This window comes from Orbicella franksi, chromosome 1 (genome assembly GCF_964199315.1).
Source record: "Orbicella franksi chromosome 1, jaOrbFran1.1, whole genome shotgun sequence".
Classification (NCBI taxonomy): Eukaryota; Metazoa; Cnidaria; class Anthozoa; order Scleractinia; family Merulinidae; genus Orbicella; species Orbicella franksi.
The window spans coordinates 33439077-33460304 of record NC_138145.1 but is presented as its reverse complement, the minus strand read 5'-3'; the positions used below and the strand labels follow the sequence as shown (position 1 = coordinate 33460304).

Genomic DNA, 21228 nt, shown 5'->3' with positions numbered 1-21228 from the left:
AACAGTGCCAAGGGATTGAGTGAGTGCCAATGCAAGTTTCCATTTGTATTTTGAATCAAAATGGGTATATCATTATCCTCAACAGTATAAAGCAGCTTCACAGAGAGACACAAACTAATAATGAAAACATACATTTAACTTTTATGTTTGCCCCTTCCCTTGTACCTTGTGATATTTGTAGCGAAATTCTGAAAACGTCCCTCTCCCTCCCCTCAAAAAAACAAAATTCAAATATTATATAAAAATCACTTTTTTATCTTGAAAATGATCTCAGAGACATCAAAACATTGTTTTTTTATGCCTAGCCTTTATCTTAAAATGTGTTTTCAAGAAACTGCTTATTCGGAAAAAAATGTTCAAGGAAAAATGAACAGGAAAAATCAACAACAAACAAACCATTTTTTCAGAAGAGCGACTATATGTATATGAATTTCTTACCAGTACAACAACATACGAAATATAATTGGAGAGAGGATTTCTTGAATTAGTAAACTTGATGTACTTTAGTGAAATTTTCTGTTTAATTTTTGTAAACCTCTTACAGAATGCAGTCTTTGGTTACTGGTTCAATTTACTGTCAAGGAATAAAATCACACCAGAGTGGCTTCATATCTTTATTGTAATTTCCATTATCAGTAGCGAAATCACACTTGGACAGGTCCACTGATAGTCTCTTATGTGTACGTTAAACATGGGAAAAGCAGGTTACATCATGTAAATCATGGCATAATGTATGCCTGTGTGGGGTGTATATGTCTCAGGGGGTATTACCACCTAAGAAAAAAACACAATTTATGTCATCATTTTAATGACTGACACATTCACTAAAATTAAACATCAATTGAGAACTTTAGAGACCTCCATCATGTCACAAAAAGACCAACAACTTGACAAATGTAGAACAGTAAAATGTTCATTAGTAAAGACCTGACAAAAGGGTTTCAGAGCAAAAGTAAAAACAAATGAAGTGTTATCTTGACAGAAAAAAAATATGTATTGTTTAACAAGAGAAACTGAAGAGAAATTATTATAAATGCTTCTGTTGTTTGTATTTCTCTTTGCGTATTTGCTCATTTACCACCTTAATAAGCAAGATATAATGTATAATCTTCACCTCTGCTTTAAAGTTTTCAAACCTACAGTTTGTTTTCATATTTAGAGGGGTTCATAAAATTTTCAAGCACACCACCCACCCCCCTCAGCCCCGATTCCTACTCTCCCATAGCCAGAATCCCATTTCAACCCCTCAACATTTCCATGATCAAATACAATCAACACAATTTTTGAGTTATTTTTTTGTACAAAAATACCTCTTAGTCGGCGCGTCGGGTATGTTATGGACGGGTCAATGGATGAGTGAGAGAGTGAGTGAGTGAGTAGTAGTAGTAGTAGTAGTATCTCTTTATTGCGCCTTACTCTCCAAAGGGAGGTATTGGTCTGTTTACAATAAAGGTTTAACATTAACTAGTACAATAAGAAATAACATTCACTTGATTCTTTTATAATTCAAATAAAATTAAATAAAAATTCTAATGCTCATTTCGTTTGTAAGTTGAGAATCTCTTTTCTTTTTTTAAACATTAAGTTGATATATTTACCTATTATTTTTGATGTAACTCTATTGTCAGCTCTAAGTAAGTACTTAGTTCTCTCGTTATCGCTGAGATTTGCGTAAAGTGCATCTTTGTTTGAAATGTGAGAATGGAGCTCAACTCTTATGGTAGCGTACCCCTGGCAATACATCAAGAAATGCTGTTCGTGTTCTACGCAATTTTCTTTGCATACTAAGCATGTTTTTTCCTCTACTGGGATTGATGCTCCTTTATAGTGAGTGAGTCAGTGAGTCAGTGAGTCAGTGAGCGAGCGATGTATGTATGTCACACCAATCAGATTGGATCTACTATAAACAGCCAATCAAATTTCTTGTTGTAAAGGTAAATGGTATGTGAGAAGATTTGATCCCGATAGAGTTCAGAACGCCCATATTTATTCTTCTATAAAAGAGGAGGAAGTATTCATATATTGGGTTTACTTCGACATTTTTTGTGGGTTAGGCTGAGGATTTTAGTTAAATGAACGAGATGAGTCTTGAGGTTTGAAACAGTTCGTGAGTTAGTAGTGTGCAAATGCAACGAGATATTTTTTATTTTTAGTTACAAAGGTAATTTGATACTTTTGTTTTTCATAAGGAGTAAATTCAATTAGAGGTCACGACCCGTCGCTTCCAGTTCTTAGGACATGTTTTAGAGGGGACAAGACTATAGATTTGAAACAGTTCTAACGTTTACAATAGTAAGTGCGGGTAACGATTGTTTTGTTCTTGTTGCATGCAAATATAACGAGATATTTTTGTTTTTCAGTTACGAAGTGTAATTTGACACTGTTGTTTTTCGCAAGGGAGTAAATTCAATAAGAGCAGACGAATCGTCACCACTCTTTCCCACGAGATGTTTGCTATCTTTAGTAACAAATGGTAACTTAACACTTTCGTTTTTTATATGGGAGTAAATTCAATTAGAGCTGACAAGTTATCGGCTATTGTTTCCAGGATATTAAACAGAAAAGAAGCTTTCATTTCTGAACAGTTTTTACATCTCTGCAGTAGCAGTTTAATAGTTTTATTTGATGACATTCATTTCAGTCCGATATTTTTAAAGGTAAAAAGTATGAAAACTGTTCATGTTCTTTGAAGACTGCACGGCACCAAGTTAAAGTGTCAGAGGTTTTTTCTCTTTCTTTCTATTTTCGGTGAAGTTGTGTTGTGTTGGGTTGTGTAAAAAGGTAAACTTACGACTCGTATAAAATGCAAAGTCTCTAAATTAACTTGAGTATTTTGGAGCAAAAATTCCTCTTGGGGGTTGGAGGGGTTATGCGATCGGTGAGTGAGGGAGTTATGCATGTGCGTGTGTCACACCAATCACAGTGCGGGTTGTATCAAAGAACGAATCAAATTGCCTGTTAGAAAATAAGATGGTATCTACATTAATCTGGAGACGTGTCAGATTACTGTAGTTTGATCAGTCAAACATTTTATGGCTTACTATTTAGCTATCTTACCATGACTGACGTAACCATCGCAACCAAAAAAACTTGTCAAATTAACCAAATCATTAACCATGAATGCTCCAATCTGCGACACTTCACACCAAAAATACCTCTTGCACTCCTTGCGTGCCTATGTTTTTTTTATTCTGTACTGACTTATATTCATCTTCACTCGGCCATGAAAGCAATGGTGGCAAATTTCCTTATATTTCTTGGTCTAATTTATTATTGCCATCAGATTCCCACTTCCCTTTTGACGTTATTAAATTGGTTTGAAAAATAAACTAACAGTAGTTTAACAAATTAAAGCAGAGGCAAACATTGATCCAGAAAATTACTATAATTTTGGTATGAAAGATAGCAAAGTATAACTTACTAAATTAATATTGCATCTTTTCTATTGTAAAGACAGTGTAACTACTAAATAAATAGATTGACCACAAAAATAAAACACTGTCATGACTTTAGCAACACGGGTCAGTGAGGATATTGCCAGTTTTGCTTTTGCCACCAACCACTCTGCTTAAAAACTACATGGAAAATAATGACAAAAGCAATAACAAAACCAGTATTTAAATAAAGTCTACGAGTCCTCAGCTTCTACGTTCGCTATGAATGATCAACTGAAAGGTTTGAAGTGTAAATGGAGGAGCGCTTAGCAAATGATCAAGGGCTAGGTTTATTGGCTCAGTTGAGCTGCGGACAGAAATGTATGAACGCAGGCTGAGCTTGTTGCTAGCAGAAAAAGATCATATGAAAATTTCCTGCTTTGAAAAAAAAACCTTTTGAAAGTGCTTCTTTGTTTACAATTTTTTATGATTCCAACGTGATTGAAGGAAGTTTTGCGCGGACTAAAATGTCCTTGAGTGATTTTTCCTTCTTGTAAGATACAATCGGTGGCTGGTTAAAGATATGTGCAAGTCTAGGCTGCCGTTGAATGATATGCCAGTGTTTCATGAGAATGTTTTTAAGATTCGGTGTGGCCGGATTATAAGTGGTAAAAAACGGTAAAATTTCTTTCGCCTTCTTTGTTTTGTTACGAAGAGCTTCTATTCTGTTTGAGAACTGAACTTCAGTCAAGATTTTATGAACGAGCGCCGCGGGATAGCCTCTGTTACAGAGTCTTTGCTCAAAATTTTGTTTGCATTTATTAAAATTCTCTTTGACTGAGTTGGTTCTTAAAAGACGTAATGCTTCTCCTTTGATAAAACCCTTTTTAGTATTGAACGGGTGGCAGGATGAGAAGGGTGTATACTGAAAAGTTTCAGTGGGCTTGAAGTGGGTTTGTGAATCGAGAATTTTGAGAGTTGAAAGGCGGGGTCCTTGGAGCACCTCTGTGTCGAGAAAAACAGCGCGTTCGGATGACATTTCACAAGTAAATCATAGGGTGGAACGAGTTAGCGAAGTTAACAAAAATGGAGACTTCTTCCATTGGAATGTTCCACAAAGAAAATATGTCATCGATAAACCTCTTCCAAACAAAGGGTTTCAGTGGGCTAGCCGCTAGCAGTCGTTTTTCAAGGTCTGCCAGGAAAATAACGGGGAAAGCGACCGCCATTTTAGTTCCCATCGCAATGCCGTGAGTTTGTGCGAAGTGTTTGTCATTAAACTTGAAGGAGTTTTCTTCAAGCATGAGCCACATTAAATTCCCGTAAATCGCTTGTCGGGATAGGTAATTTCTGCTCATAGTGATCTTCGTAATAGCGGCAAACAATGTCAATTCCTTCTTCTTGAGGAATGTTGGTGTATAGAGAACTAACGTCAAGGGTAGCTGGTATCACATTGTCTGGAATTGGCGTGTTTTCAATAAAATTGATGAAGTCGGTAGTGTCTTTTATATAGGACTCTTGTTTTATTGCAATAGGTTGTAGTAGTGAGTCTACAAAACTAGAAATACGCTCTGTTGGACCACTGCTTCCAAAAACGATTGGTTTGCCGACTTGTGTTTTCTTATGAATTTTAATCAGCGTGTAAAATTCTGGTATACGTGGTTGTTTAAGACCGATTGTTAACTATTTGTGGGTCATTAGATCGATGTGTCCCGAACGGTGTAGTTTATTAACCATTTCTTTTACTTTTCGGGCGGTGTCTTGCACAATGGGAGATGGAAGAGGCTTGTAAAACTTATCATTAGATAATTGTTGTAAGCCTTCATCTATTTTTTGTGCAGTATCGAGGATGACCGTTGTTGTTCCTTTATCAGCTTTTTTAAGGTTAATTTTGTTGTTGTGTTTTATTGCGCTGATAGCATTTCTTTCGTCCGCTGAAATGTTATCAATTTGAGGGCGGAAAACTGCTGAAGCAAGTTCGAGTTTGGTTTCTTCCAAGTAATTTTCTAGAGCAACCGAGTTTTGAACGGGTGGTTGCCAGGTTGACTTGACTTGGAAGGGATGGGCAGAAGTTTTCCACTTATATGCGAACATGTATTTTAAGCGCATTGTTCTAGCAAAAATATCGAAATCCTTTAACAAGGATTTGTTTGAGCTAGGAACTGGAGGGGTTGGTATAAATTTAAGGCCTCTCGAAAGAAGTTTAACCTCGTCGCTTGAAAGAGCTTGGTTTGAAAGATTCTTAATGTATCTTTTGTTTTGCGCACTAGTGTTATGGGTTAAGAGTTTATTGAGACTGTTTCGTCTGAGGGAGCGTTTTTTGTGACTCGTTGGAACGTATCGTTTGGGGTGAGTCGATTTAGAGTCAAAGAAAGACACACCAGTGTAAGGTTCAACTCTGTCTTTATTTACATTCATTGATTCGCTTAGTTGACAAAACATTTTCTGTAGCTCGGATAACTGAGCCTGCATGGAAGCGAAATTACAAGTTTGTTGAACATTGTGCGTTTTGTGAATTCTGGAGAACTGGATGGTCTAAATAGTATGTGGGAGACTCCCAGAATATTTGCAGGGATGTATAACTATCTCTTGGCAGGTATTCATTAGACACTAACACTACTAACATGATTGAGTTTGGAAAATAAATGTATTTTTTAAAGTTATGATATTTTGAAATATTCCCCTTTACAACAAGAAAGTTGATTGGCTGTTTATAGTAGATCCAATCTGATTGGTGTGACATACATACATCTCTCACTTACTCACTCACTCTCTCACTCACTCATCCATTGACCCGTCCATAACATACCCGACGCGCCGACTAAGACGTATCGTTTCTTTACAAAAAAATAACTCAAAAAAAGCGTGCCTCTGACTGAACTCGAGAACGGAGTTTATCACACTGGCAATGCTAGAACGCATGCGTCTTACATGTTATGTTCTACCACAAGGGAAAGCACTCAACTTTCGTGAGTAGTCCCGTATGAATTGTGTCTTTCACCTAACATATAGTCGACTTTGACCCTAACTAATTTGCACATGCGTTTGGAGCAAATTGCTTTTGTTCTTAAGAGAATGGCACCACAAGGATAGCATAAGATTTGCAAAACCATATATATTTTTGTCATGTTATCAAAGAAAGCAACGTAAATATGACATGTTTTTGCGAAATGCGCTCAGGTACCTACCCCACCCAGCTCCCCTTCCTACAAGGCTAATTGATTAATTGAAAGTAATTAATTAAACAAACATTAAAGTTTGCACCTTATTGTGTTAGGGCCTTATTACATTAGTGCCTTAGCGAACAGCAACCCCCTAAACCATCCCAATAGTGCACTCTACACTAAAAAGGGCGTGGGCGGGATGCTTTCTGCCTCCCAACCTTCAGGTAGTTATAGCTGGGTGTGCGAGTGTCAGAGTTTCTCTACATCTGCCGGCCTGACTTCTGTGCTTCGGCCATATCGTTTAGATGTTTTGATAAGTCATTCCCAAACAGCTTTGTAGAGGGCTTAATGTCCTCTTTGCATAACCTTGTGTAACGGGGGTTGAAGTCGGGCTTAATCAGCTCTCGTCGTTTCATATTAAGTTTATGATTGGCATTGGCCACAAAGGCAATGCTTCTCTGAGTCAGAGCAAGCCGATTTCTTCGCCACGTGAGAGTCGCTCGGGTCGAGCACAGTATTTAAAGTGGCAGAAAAATTTAGTTGTGTGAAGTGTTTGTAATCGAAATAAAACGACACTAAGTCAGCAATCACAGCACAACCGCCATGCTTTAATCAACAACAACGTTTACATGTGGTTCCCGGATGTAGGCTAGTTCCCAGTATACCACATTGTGCATTGCTCGTGTTCGAGTCTTCCTTTTCTGCCTCCTCGTCTGATTCAGGACGAAGGAGAACGTCTTCTTTAAGACTGGTGAGCGTCGCCGTCTACGTTTCTGAAGCTTTGATCAATTGTACCAAAGTGTTGTTAAGACCTTTGAGGATCACCGCTATGCTGTTCTGTGAAGATTGATCCACGGCACCGTTCGTGCACTGAACATCGGGTTCCAAATCAGGTGTAGTCATTATAGGTGTTTTCAACCAGTGATCTTCCTTCGAACAAACGTGAAAGTAGAAATGGAGGATTTTCTTCGCGTACATAGTCACCGTGTTAAACCGATTTGCGCGCGAAAAGCATTGGTTATGGGCATGTGTCTAGCGATCTCATGGGAGCCTTGGGGCGGTGATGACGAGATAAAATTTTCCTACTGTGACATGTGAACAATACATGTTTTAGTACATGTGAACATGTACTAAACCCAGGAAAACCAGAATAGCAGCGTATCGCTAACCACTAACTGTTCACGGCTTCCAGATAAAAACTAGCTGTTACCTGTCGAAAATTATACTGAAATCCAACTGTAAACATGTACCTGCAGACGGCGTAGTGCGCGTGCAAAACAATTCCGAGAGGCACAAATGTTTTACTTACTAGGGAGGTGACAGGAAAAAGTGTAACGGGTACCGTAAAAGTATTTTTAAAAAATGAATAACTTAAAACGTGTGGTTACCCCTACACGTGATTGGTTTCTGGTTGAGAGGAAAAGCTATCTAGACTGTATTTTAGCTGAACCAGAGGAAGGTTGTCAGAGACGCTGAAAGCGCTGTTGCAAAGATTTTGTCATTAAGGTATCATGGTAGGTGGATTTTTACGAAAAATGCGAAAAATCTTTTTTTGGCTGTTCAAATTGAGAAGACTGAGATAAATATTTTGCAAAAAGAATGGGGGAAAGGGCTCTTACTTTTTAAGTTAAAGCAAAAAAACTATTTTTGAATATTACTAACCCCTTACAGGGCGTTGACACCTAATTAAAATTCACCGCCAGTTGTCACAAGTAACGCAAATTGTGGTGTGATATTTCATTTGTGCACGCGAACTGTTCTTGATCTGGTTGTTTCATCGCAAGTTGGCTTTCGTTCTTGTCAAATTTTCTTTATGTCGGGACGAAAGATTCTTGCCCATTTTCGTCTTCTAAGAGGCGAAAATCTGGAGGAACCCACAGGTTCAGCGTCTAACAACATCTTTGGCTCTGAGCGACCCTGGGTCGCACTGTAACCAAGAAGAATGGTTGAGGGAACTCGAGGACACTATTCCCGCCAATGAAGCTAAATGACAAAATACAACAAGTGCTAGTCGCACGAAATTGTTGTAGAACGGACGCGATTCCGAAACTTCCACAACGAAAGAGTCAAGCGCAAATGTAGATGTTGACAATGTAGACCTCGAGATTTCCTCTTTTTCATGCTTTTTGGCTTCACGAGGCATGGTTTCAAAAAATGTCTGGAGAACGAAGGAGCCTAAACTTACGCAACATAATACCAATACCGCCGACGAAATCTTTTAAGTAAAAGATCACGGCAGTTTAACGTGTAGTTTGTCCCTTCTCGGGCGACTTCACTGCGACGCGGGTTTCCGCCCCAGAATATTAGTCGTCTGTTTATTTCAAGTTGTCATAACGCATTGTTGTGGTAAACTGACCCATGCCGACATCTGTCAGCGCGGAGGGGATTTTTAACACCTATTCATACAAATCTCATAAAAGGTTTTTCGTGTTTTTCTCGATGAAATAAAACTGCATATAAGGATGAACATTTTTAGTTCGTTTACGCGCGTCTTCCTATGGAATTGGCTGAAAATCGGCAGGTATGTTCTAGGATACCTCCTTCGAAAAACCGTGTCGGGCTTTGTTTAATTTCGCTTCCGTTTCAAAGTTATGGCCTCTTTTGTAGAAGGAAACGTCCGCATTAAAAATATCAAAGTTTAGGAGGATGTAGAGAAAAAAACCAAACCACATCTGGAAAGTCACAGACACGATTTTTGAGGGTGATGTGTGACAAAACATTTCCGATGTAAATCGCGCCGCTCCGATAATTCACGCGCGAAAGCGAACCAGTTTAAGCGAAGCAGTGTTTCTGGGTATTTCTTTTAATATCACTGCGACAATAACTTTTTAGAAAATTTCAAAGATATGATTGTATTCTATAACTATTAAGCTTTCAGAAAATGTACAGGTTGATGGGGTTTCCTTTCAAAGCGCCAGCGTAAGAACGCGATTTCCAAACACTGTCAATCCACCTACCATGATACCTTAAAAACATACCAAAAATTGTTTTTATGTTACCTTTTACCAAGTAGTTTTAAAATCTTTATGTGTTTCCTTGTAAAGCGAATTCTAAGAGAATTTGTGAAGAAATATCCTTTCCTTCTTTTTTCAAAAAATGCTGATGTCAGCATTTTGCTGAGATTCAAGGCCTATTATCTCGAAAAAATGCTAGGCTACCCCCCCCCCCCCCTTTTTGCTTTTCTTTGTGGATACCAATAGCCCTTGCAAAGATCTACTTTTTCTGCATGGTCCTAGTCTGACGCAAAACCTTTGTATTTAGTAGGCACTGTCCTTAATAGGGACCTTTAGATTGGACTACGAGTACGAGTTTCGAATTTCATACCAGTGACGTTTCCAGAGCTGTCGCAGTACAAGTTGGTTTAGGTGAGGTTTAGGTAGAGAGGGCAGGGTACAGGATGAGATGGGTATGTGACATGATAATGTGAAGTTCGCAAACTACAATGGAATTGAAAAGTCCTCATACTCACACTCAAATCTAAAGTCATCTAATCTCACAGTATAGACATATTGAGAACAGGATGAGGGCTGCTTTTAGATAACTAGCCTTTGTGTATAATTAAAAATTGTATGTTTCCATTCCTCTTCTCAGGCTTTGTTCATATTGATGACATCAAACTACCAGAGAGTCCTATATATGACTTCATTCCAAATCAGAATGAGTGTCAAGTGGAACCAAAATGATTGAGAGTATATCAGACCCTGTGCTGGTAATGTGTTCTTTTTAAGTTTTCTCCTTCGAAAGTTGTTACAATACCCGACGAACCAATGATGCTGTTGTTTGGTGATTTATGAAAGGGATATTTTCTGATTTTGAAAAATATTACGCATTTCCGGGAACAAATGTTTTGATGCAGTGGTGATTAAAGTTTGTGTTTGCTCTATTAAAAGTTTGTGTTTTGTATTTTTCTCCTTATCGACAAAATAAGTACTTGCTGAACTTCCCACCACTACTACTACTACTACTACTACAAGTTTCCATCTCAGCAATAAATTGTGAAGATATTAAATAAAGAATACCATGTGGTCAATTTTACGATTTTTTACTGGACTTTAAAGAGTTATTAAGGTGGCTCAAAACAGTTTCCAGCACTTTCCAAGACTTTTGGAAAGAGGTCAGTATAACCACTCTTTATCAGTTGATGCTGCAATCGTGGTATCAAACAACTGCCCAGTCATTGGTGAACACGTTGTTATCATTTTCGTGACACAATAGGTTACCATAGCAACGGTATGACCTGCTAAAAACACCCTTAATTATAGCTCTAGGGGTTTATAATTCAAAAACGGCGCAGTGATTGTTTTTTATATTATCAAATTTTGATAAGCAGGATAAGACCCACCTTTTGCAAAGTTTAAATAAATTCTGTACATAGGGTTCAGAGCCACCTTAAATTTTCAAAATTTTAAGGTGGCTCTGGCCCTTTGTCATCATGCACTGCACGCATGTCGCATTGGTTTTGTTGACCACTGTATTTTCTATGGCATGGTGTAATGCTCTCTCATGGAATACCATGGAATACCCCATGCGCACGAGCCTTAAGGCTCGTGTGTATACCGAGAAAATCAAAGGAGCTCGCACGCGTGGGATATTCCAGGTTATACCACTCGAAAGCGTTGCATAACTAGTAATGTTTGGCTATTTCAGCAGACCTCATGCTTTGTTCTGTTTGTTATTTGAATTTTCGTGTAGCAAGGAGGAGTTTACACGATCGCAGTAAATTTTCTTGTTGTACACTATCTGGCAATGGCAGTCTGGTATGATAAACGACAGACACCAAGTAGTAATGTAGTAGTAGTAGTTATGTTGAAGTCTGAAAAAGTACATGAACTGTTAAATAATCAAGTTGCTGCTATCGTTTCCTTATTCATATTTTAATGATGACAAGTTGTAGTTTAAATATTACTGCTCATTTTACATACAGAATGAATCTGGCAGCGGCACCGACTAACAGATTCAATTCATTATTAGGGTCTAAGAGGGTACACATGAATCTTGCATTGCATTCGCAATCAAACTTGAGCTGTTATATTGGCTACATCTATCATACATTATCTTTCTTACAGTGAAACTGATTTCACATGTGTTATGACCTGACCTGATAAAACAATCATGCAGTTGTTAAATTGGATTAGCAAAGATGGCAACAGAATAAGAACCCGCTATTCCTTGACTCGACATGTCAGACGTGCCTATTACTTTTTGTTTATCCGTGAAATGATAATTAGCGTTTTGAGCAAAAAAATCGTTCTTCCTTTTTTCACCGGATATTTAACATTATACCATTTATCTCCAGCAATGAGGAAGAAACACATCGCCCTATCTGGAGGAACCCACAGGTTCAGCGTCTAACAACATCTTTGGCTCTGAGCGACCTTGGGTCGCACTGTAACCAAGAAGAATGGTTGAGGGAACTCGAGGACACTATTCCCGCCAATGAAGCTAAATGACAAAATACAACAAGTGCTAGTCGCACGAAATTGTTGTAGAACGGACGCGATTCCGAAACTTCCACAACGAAAGAGTCAAGCGCAAATGTAGATGTTGACAATGTAGACCTCGAGATTTCCTCTTTTTCATGCTTTTTGGCTTCACGAGGCATGGTTTCAAAAAATGTCTGGAGAACGAAGGAGCCTAAACTTACGCAACATAATACCAATACCGCCGACGAAATCTTTTAAGTAAAAGATCACGGCAGTTTAACGTGTAGTTTGTCCCTTCTCGGGCGACTTCACTGCGACGCGGGTTTCCGCCCCAGAATATTAGTCGTCTGTTTATTTCAAGTTGTCATAACGCATTGTTGTGGTAAACTGACCCATGCCGACATCTGTCAGCGCGGAGGGGATTTTTAACACCTATTCATACAAATCTCATAAAAGGTTTTTCGTGTTTTTCTCGATGAAATAAAACTGCATATAAGGATGAACATTTTTAGTTCGTTTACGCGCGTCTTCCTATGGAATTGGCTGAAAATCGGCAGGTATGTTCTAGGATACCTCCTTCGAAAAACCGTGTCGGGCTTTGTTTAATTTCGCTTCCGTTTCAAAGTTATGGCCTCTTTTGTAGAAGGAAACGTCCGCATTAAAAATATCAAAGTTTAGGAGGGTGTAGAGAAAAAACCAAACCACATCTGGAAAGTCGCAGACACGATTTTTGAGGGTGATGTGTGACAAAACATTTCCGATGTAAATCGCGCCGCTCCGATAATTCACGCGCGAAACACATCGCCCTATTTTTCGAGAAAACAAGAGTTTCGTGTTGTATACCTTTAGAAGGAAAACAAAAGTATTCAGTCAAAGTTGGCGTGAAAAGTAAAATTGTCTTGCCAGCAATGATCGTAGTTTTTTTCGGTTTAAATATTCCACGTAACCACTTCAAATTAACGATATCGATATCATTTAAACGAGAAGACATTACAGAAGATTAACAGTGTTACCTAACTTGTGAGACTTGAAACAACCAGACACATGATAAATTGTATAAATTTTATGACACCCTTCCCAACGCCTGAGAGTTTTTCTGGGTGACAAAAAGTCAGTTACACAAAAGGTTTTGTCACTTTGTGAGAGACGTAAGTTAACATTTTTGAACCGCGCAAGGAATCTGTTTCAAAACGAAAGAACCACTGTGTGGCCTCAAAGTCTAATTTAATTAATTTGCGATTTACCTTGACGCCATGGAGTCTTCAGGAATATTTGTGTAAGAATATTTGTGTGGGATTTCCCACACTTTGTCAACGCTAGTGATATTTATTTATTCATTCATTCATTCATTCATTTATTTACTTACTTATTTATTTATTTATTTATTTAGTTGTCTGCGAGAGCAAAGCGCTTGTCACGTGGTTTCTACTTGGCGTGTAGACTGGGTTCCACTAGCAAAAGGTTGGGTGTTTTTGTGTGGCGGCCATTAGTGTGATTACTCTTACCGGGTGTTATTTTTTGGCGAATTTTGACTTGTTTTTGAGATTCGGAGGGAGTCTTAGGCCCTATGTCTTAGTGTTTTTCAGACACTCGCTGCCGTATTTATTTTTGACGCGCCATTTATTATAAGGTGGGTAAACATTCGCTTTCTGTGTATGCGCGAAATAGCCCTGTTCACGGTTAATTTTTCTCATTTGCATTACAATGTAATCCAACGTGGATGCGAGGCAATTTCGGGCTAAAACTACAAAATAGCCCGAAATTGCCTCACATACATGCTAGTTTTTATTGTAAATGCAAATGAGCAAAGGTAACCGCGAAAAGGGCTATTCTTGGATGAATAAGGAACAATCAATCAATCATACCACAGGTGGTCCAGACGTTGAATATGATTAATACGTGACATTATGCTGTTGGGGATTGCGTTACAATTTTAGCTGTTTATAAGACAATGTATGAGAATGCTTCGAAAATTACTCTAAATGCTACGTGTAGAAAATAATTTGAATAAAATGGCTTACCTTGTGTTTGCATTGCGTTATTTTGATGTCTCTGGGTTCCTGGAGGTGGTTTAGAGCCATTTAGGCGAGTTTTACTTTCTGGCGGTTTGCTTCCCCTAAAGAGAAACGATCGTTTCTCTTTTAACAGGGGAAGCAAACCGCCAGAAAGTAAAACTCACCTAAATGGCTCTGAACCACCTCCAGGAACCCAGAGACATCAAAATAACGCAATGCAAACACAAGGTAAGCCATTTTATTCAAATTATTTTCCACACGTAGCATTTAGAGTAATTTTCGAAGCATTCTCATACATTGTCTTATAAACAGCTAAAATTGTAACGCAATAGCCAACAGCATAATGTCACGTATTAATCGTATTCAACGTCTGGGCCGCCTGTCATCATACAACAATCATACAAAGTTCCAGTTCTCGGACAGAACTTTCTGCAATTACGTATTTGGAACCAGCGTGTTCCCTACTGACTTGCAAGTAGAATAAAAAACAATTCGGCTCATGCAAGTCAATTTTGACACAGGGAGCAGGCACAGTGTCGAATATGTAAAGCCGGCGAGTGTGTATATATTTTTTAATTACTAGGTAAATGAAAAATAGTTTCAGGCAAGAGAAAATCTTCGTTTGAATGAAAATTATTTTACATGGACATCCAGGAACACTGAAAGTTTTTTGATAACTTAGTAGATTTACTAGTCGAATTCTTTTTAATAATACTAATACATTTCATTTTAGCGGAGCCCAAGTGTATTTCTGCCAGAAAATTTGACTTTCCACGGGGATTCTAATAGTTGGATTTGTTCATTAAAAATTCTGGCGAGGGCTTCGATCGTTTTTGCTGTAGAAATATATACGGCTTCTTTTTGCGTATAGTTTCTACAACTTTGATACATTGATGTCGAGTTTGATTTTATACAGTGCAAAAATGTTGAAATTTTGAGAAATAAACAGGGCGTTTTCGTGCCGAACACGGCTATATTTAGACGCGGAAAGAAATTTGATCGGGGAAGATTTTGATCACTTGCTAGGTAACCACTGCACGTAACGCAATCAACAAAACAACGCTATAATTTGTTATTTTTGGCAAGCTTTGTCCAAACACTTGATTATACCCATGTGCCTAAAACTTACTCCTTGTTTACAAATCGTTTAAATCAAAAATTTAGTCGCTGGATGGTTTGCCGGCTATCTCTTGCCCGAGAGTAAAATGTACTTGTCCCAGACGAGCGGACGGGGGTTTCTTTGAGCCCTCAACTTGCTATCAAAATTTCTGGAATATAAGTTCAAATGTTCAAATTTTCAGATTTCAGTATATGTGTAATGTATGTGGCAAAACACTAGTACAAACGCCAGAATATATCACTTCCTACGCGTTACTCTGCATGACTTGTGACGAGACAAAAGCGGTAACGCAGACAAGGAAACCAGGTCACGTGACATGTCGTAGAAAGCTCATCCTAACTAATCCTGCTCGAATCCTAGCTCGAATCCTGGCTCGAATCCTCGCTCGAATCCTCGCTCGGATCCTGGCTCGAAGTTTAGGTATCCTCGATCCAGAATCACAACCAAAAACTAAACCGTCTTGTGTGCACTTGCTTTTCGATGATGTCTGTAACTGACTCCAGGCGCGATTACCACAAGTTGAGAATTACAAATTGAAGGACGTCGAAGCACTGAAGAAGAGCACTAGACTTCGTGTTGATTCCAACGATTATCTTTATTACAATGATCCAATGCTCAAAACCGTTAAGCGACACGAAATGACAAAGCCGAACAATAATTGGATATGATAAACACACGAACGCAGGAAAAGGCAAAAACGACTAACGCTGTGTCTCTATGTCCGGCAGCCGGACAGGTTTTTCAAAATACTCCGTGTCCGGCGGTCAAAACTATTTTTTAAAAATTCCAGTTAATAATGTCAAATCCTTGTTTATATGGCTGAATACTAATTTTGGTGAACCCGGCACCTGGTATATCGGGATTTATAACGTAGACTATTATAAAATAACCGGCAGTCGAAACGTTTGAATAGCACTCTGGTTAGCCTAAAAAGCACTCCGGTTAGCCTAAATAGCTCTGCGGTTAGCCTGTTTATGGTTAGCTTTCAATAATGCTAAGGGCAACTCTTTAAATACTTAAAAATTCCGAAATTTGCCGGCTGGTTGCGGTGGCGCAGTGGTCATCAGTATCGCTTACCAGGCCAGCGACCTGGGTCCGATTCCTCTTGGGGTCTCCTGTCATATCGTTCATTTTACGTTGTTTAACTTTTGCAAAAAAAAATTTTAAGTCTCACTGCCGGATACGGAGAATTTTAAGAAAACTGTCCGGCTGTCGGACATGTAGCCACAGCGAACAACTAACTTACAAATAAACCGACGACATGAAACTAAGAAAGGTAAAAACATGCTTACCGATTGTCCTCTCTGTACGACTGAGTAGTTATAAACGCAGGATCCAAAAAACTTCGCAAAAAACGCAACAAGACGATCTGTTAGATCTTATAACTGCGCTTTTAAAATTTAAAAGTTTGCTTAGCACAACAGTCGCAACGCAGTGCACATTCCAAAGTAGTCCTTGATGATTCTTTTCTCACTGCAGACATCACATCACTTGATCAACACAAACTCTATTATTGCACCATCAGTCGTAGCCGTTGTGAAATCTCCGATGACGTAATGGTCTCAAGGTGGAACTTTCTTCGGGATATGTATGGGCATGAACGATATGAACGATACGATAATAACACTATGACCAACAGCTTTCTTTCTTAAAAGTCATGATTAAATTTAATTGGTGTTTTTCACGAGTAAAGGGCTAGCAAAGTAGTCACACGAGTCACATAATTCAAGCCTTCCGTTATCCACGGCTACCTTTAGTACGGTGGGTATTTCCCTACCGATGACGTAATCCTTGCATGTTCTGACATGATCTTTTCTTGGCTTGCAAATAGTTAATTTCCGTTCTGATCACCGAACTCGCTGCGATGACACAGCCAAAGAATTTACTTCATTTGCCTAAAACTATAAGAAATACTCGCAAAATTGCAAATAAATTGATGACCGTCGCTTCTGCCGAAATAAACTTGCAAAGTAAACTCGATCTTATTCGTCACGTAGCGAAAGTGAAAGCTGCGACGTCAGCGCATTCCATGGCTGACGTAATACCTTTTTTAGCGTATTTATTATTTCCCTTCGAATCCAACGCTTCGATAAAACCAAAAGAAAATATATTTTACCCAAAGTAAAGAAAACAATATTCGTAACATTGTCCTTGTATTAATGTTTCAACAGCTTTTGGTGAGTAAACATCACAGGTTGCGTCATTCAAAATTTGGCCGAGTGGAAGTTTGGGTCTGGTCACCGACAAAACTAGAAAAACAAGGAGATCTGTTAGATCTTATAACCGCGCTTTTAAAATTAACTGTTTGCTTAGCACTACAGTCGCAACGCAGTACACGTTCCAAAGCAGTCCTGGATGATTCTTTTGATACTGTAGACATCACATCACTTGATCAACACAAACTCTTTTATTGCACCATCAGTCGTAGCCGTTGTGAAATCTCCGATGACGTAATGGTCTTAATCTGGAACTTTCTTCGGGATTGTGTCATTTCAAGATGGCGGACGGACGCTTTGTCACGAGCTCTTGGCTTCTGTTTCTTTTTCTCCTGTTATATATCATCTGCCTCTTCCAGGATAACAGGCATGACCTATTAACCGAATTTCAGCACCGTAAATTATGTGTTATGCCATCCTGTCGACTGAAAGTGGAAAGCTGGACATTCATCCACCGAAGGCCACGAGTCACAGCGTGGAAGACTGTTATGAATGTCTTAACACGGGTTAAAAGATCAAAGGCGACCACGGCTTACTACGATAATTCGACCTCGGCTTTCAGACCTATTTTACAACTGCTTCACGATGTGGAAACCAACCCTGGGCCCGCACTGAATTATTCTACAAATGGCGTCGGCAAAACAAATGGCAATGTGAGCATAGCACACCTAAATGTTCGCTCTCTCAAATGCCGAGATCATTACGTCCTTGTAAAAGAAACAGTGTTGGCCAACAGGTTCGATATATTTACTGTGTCCGAAACATGGCTCAACGGCACGGTTCAAGATTTGGAAATCGAAATCCCTGGTTATGTCATCCATCGTCTTGATCGTCAGAATAGCAGAGGCGGCGGCGTCTGTGCCTATGTTTCGCGAAATTTTAAAGTCGAGTACTTGAGTGATATATCATTTACCGCACCATCTGGTTTCCAGCAACAGTGGCTTAAAATCCAGGTCAAGAACACAAGATCGTTTATCGTTTGCACCGTGTATAGACCACCAAATACTCCACTGTCATGTTTTGACTCTGACTTAATTGAAACCTTTATTTATGCTTCGTCGTTTAATGTGCCTATCTACCTGCTTGGAGATATGAATTGTCGTCTTGAGAGAGACGACAATCCCGAGACGAAAGCCTTACTAAATTTTTGCCGCTCCTACAATCTCTCACAACTTATAACTAAGCCAACACGAGTAACGGAAACCACCAGCTCAATTTTGGACGTAATCCTAGCTTCAGATACTAAGCAAGTTCACAATGTTATGGTTCTGGAAAGCTCGATCAGCGACCACGACCTAGTCTACATTACATTAAAACTAAAGAAAGAGCGCTCTAAACCTGTATATATCACTACCAGAAGCTACAAGCATTACAAGGCCGACACATTTCATGATGATATTGCAAAAGCACCGTGGTCAATAGTTGATGTTTTTGATGAGGTCGAGGATAAGCTTCACGTATTCAATCTGCTTTTTTCTTCTATACTCGACGAACACGCTCCGATTAAAACCTTTAAAGTCCGCGGAAAGCCAAATCCATGTGTAACTGATAACATTCGTGCGCTGATGAAAACAAGAGACGATTGGCGCAAAGAAGCAAGAAAACGAAATGATCCTATGGCTTGGACGGCTTACAGAAACTTAAGACAGGAGGTTAAAAGAGAAATTAGAATTGCTGAACGAGAATTCTTCACAGAACAGATTCAAAGAAACCCAGGCAATACAAACAATATTTGGAAAGCAATCCGCCAAATAATTCCTAGAAAATCCAAATCCCAGCGAATCTTCAGCAAGGACAACAAAACTGTTGCAGATGAGTTTAATCGGTTTTTCGTTTCTGTTGGCCAGAGTTCCGTTGAAAAAATCCAGTCACTGGCTAATGAATGCAACATAACACTCAACCGAAATTATTTTGTCCCAAGACAATATCCTTCATGCGAGCGTTTTCATTCGAATACCGTAAGCAGTGGCGAGATTGAACGCATAATATCATCAATGCCATCAAACAAAGCCCCAGGGATCGACAAGATTTCTGTTCGTGTTTTGAAGGACTGCCTAAACCCGATTCTTCCAGTAATTACGTCTATTATCAACACTTCTATTGAAACATGCAAATTTCCTACAGCTTGGAAATTAGCTGAAGTGACACCTCTCCATAAAGGTGGAAACCACGAACTGGCAAATAACAACAGACCAATTTCTCTTCTACCAGTTTTATCAAAAGTGTGTGAAAAGGTCGTACATAATCAATTCACTTCTTACTTGCATTTAAACGACAGGTTAACAAAGACCCAAAGCGGCAACAAAAAATGGCACTCAACCGAAACATCTGTCATAGAAACAACCGACACTATTCTTAAAGCGATAGACCAGAAGATGTTGACTTCGGTAGTGTTCTTAGACATGAGTAAGGCATTCGACAGTGTCAACCACGAAACCCTAATTTTGAAGTTGCGAGATGTAGGCGCCTCAGACCCAGTTATCCAGTGGTTTGGTAGCTACCTTAATGATAGACGACAAGTGGTTCGAATCCATTCAACATTGTCAGAGCCCTTGCCCATAGTCTGTGGCGTTCCGCAGGGAAGTATACTGGGACCACTTTTATTTAGCATTTACACAAATGATCTTTCTTCAGCACCACAGAATTGCAGCGTCCAGAGCTACGTGGACGACACTAAGCTAGTTATATCCTTCAAAATGAAAGATACTGTAAACGCCTTTGCTGACTTAAGAGTTGATTTGCATAGAATAGGCCAATGGTGTTCCAACAACCATTTATTGTTGAACCCAAGCAAAACTAAACTCATGGTGTTTGGCAGCAGGCAAATGCATTCCAGACTGGACACTCCCAGCCTCACCTTCATGGGAAGAGAACTCGTACCGGAGCACACCGCTAAAGATCTTGGGGTGATTTTGGACAAGAACCTGACCTATGACGAACACATTACCAAAACTGTCTCCTCCTGTATGTCTTGTCTCGGTCAAATAAGCCGCACAAAGCATGTTTTTGACAAATGCACCCTACTAACTATTATAAATACTTTAGTTTTTAGTAAACTTTTTTATTGTTCGAACGTGTGGGCGAATACATCAAAAAGTAATATAAATAAATTACAAGGTATTCAGAACTTTGCCGCTCGAATTGCGACCAGTACACACAAATATGATCACATCACACCAGTTTTAAAAGAGCTTAAATGGCTACCAGTCGCGACTCAGTTATATTTCAGGAGCGCTATCATGGCCTACAAATGTCTAACATCTCGCGTGCCGGAGTATCTGTCTTCCCAGTTCAGTAAGCGAGGAGAAATAAGCGGACGTGCCACAAGAAGTTCACAAATGCTGAACATTCCTCTTTTTAAGTCTGCCAGTGGTCAGAGAACGTTCTATTACAGAACAGTCAGTATCTGGAACTCCATGGATAGCTCTGTAAAAACTCTCGAGAAAGTATCTGCTTTTAAGTTTTATCTTAAATGTAAACTTATTAAGGATTTTATAGATTCCTAATTCTAGTTAATTAATCTTAATGAATCTTAAGAGTTCTTAAGTAGTTTTAAATTATTATTGTATTGTCTTTGAAAAGCCTCTAAAGGGAAAGTCAATAAAGTATGTATGTATGTATGTATGATATGTATGGGCATGAACGATATGAACGATACGACAATAACACTATAAACAACAGCTTTCTTTCTTAAAAGTCATGATTAAATTTAATTGGTGTTTTCCACGAGTAAAGGGCTAGCAAAGTAGTCACACGAGTCACATTATTCAAGACTTCCGTTATCCACGGCTACCTTTAGTACGGTGGTTATTTCCCTACCAATGACGTAATCCTTGCATGTTCTGACATGTTCTTTGCTTGGCTTGTAAATATTTAATTTTCCTTCTGATCACCGAACTCGCTGCGATTAAACAGC

The 21228-nt window shown here is 38.9% G+C and overlaps 2 protein-coding genes and 1 pseudogene across 3 annotated transcripts in view; 2 read left to right on the top strand and 1 right to left on the bottom strand.

Annotated features, from left to right (window-relative positions):
• Window positions 1–14625, top strand: part of LOC145479389 (uncharacterized) — a 90136-nt gene extending 75511 nt beyond the window's left edge. Inside the window, exons 6-7 of one of the 2 annotated variants that reach the window (XM_081457754.1) lie at window positions 10130–10247; window positions 11835–14625. In XM_081457754.1, the coding sequence (XP_081313880.1) occupies window positions 10130–10221 (92 nt within the window). In that variant the 3' untranslated portion in view covers window positions 10222–10247; window positions 11835–14625. Of the gene's footprint in view, window positions 1–10129; window positions 10584–11834 lie in introns of those variants that run through there. The other variant, XM_081457746.1, reaches the window with a different exon arrangement.
• Window positions 883–10220, bottom strand: LOC145479285 (uncharacterized; annotated as a pseudogene).
• A 2968-nt stretch (window positions 14626–17593) lies between the features above and the next one.
• On the top strand, window positions 17594–20818 carry LOC145493663 (uncharacterized). Its single transcript, XM_081473163.1, has one exon. The coding sequence runs from the start codon at window positions 17594–17596 to the stop codon at window positions 20816–20818; it is 3225 nt and encodes a 1074-aa protein (XP_081329289.1).
• The last annotated feature ends 410 nt before the right edge of the window (window positions 20819–21228 follow it).

Bases quoted from the DNA above. Each gene is read 5' to 3' on its own strand.
- LOC145493663 (XM_081473163.1), top strand. From the start codon at position 17,594: ATGGCGGACGGACGCTTTGTCACGAGCTCTTGGCTTCTGTTTCTTTTT.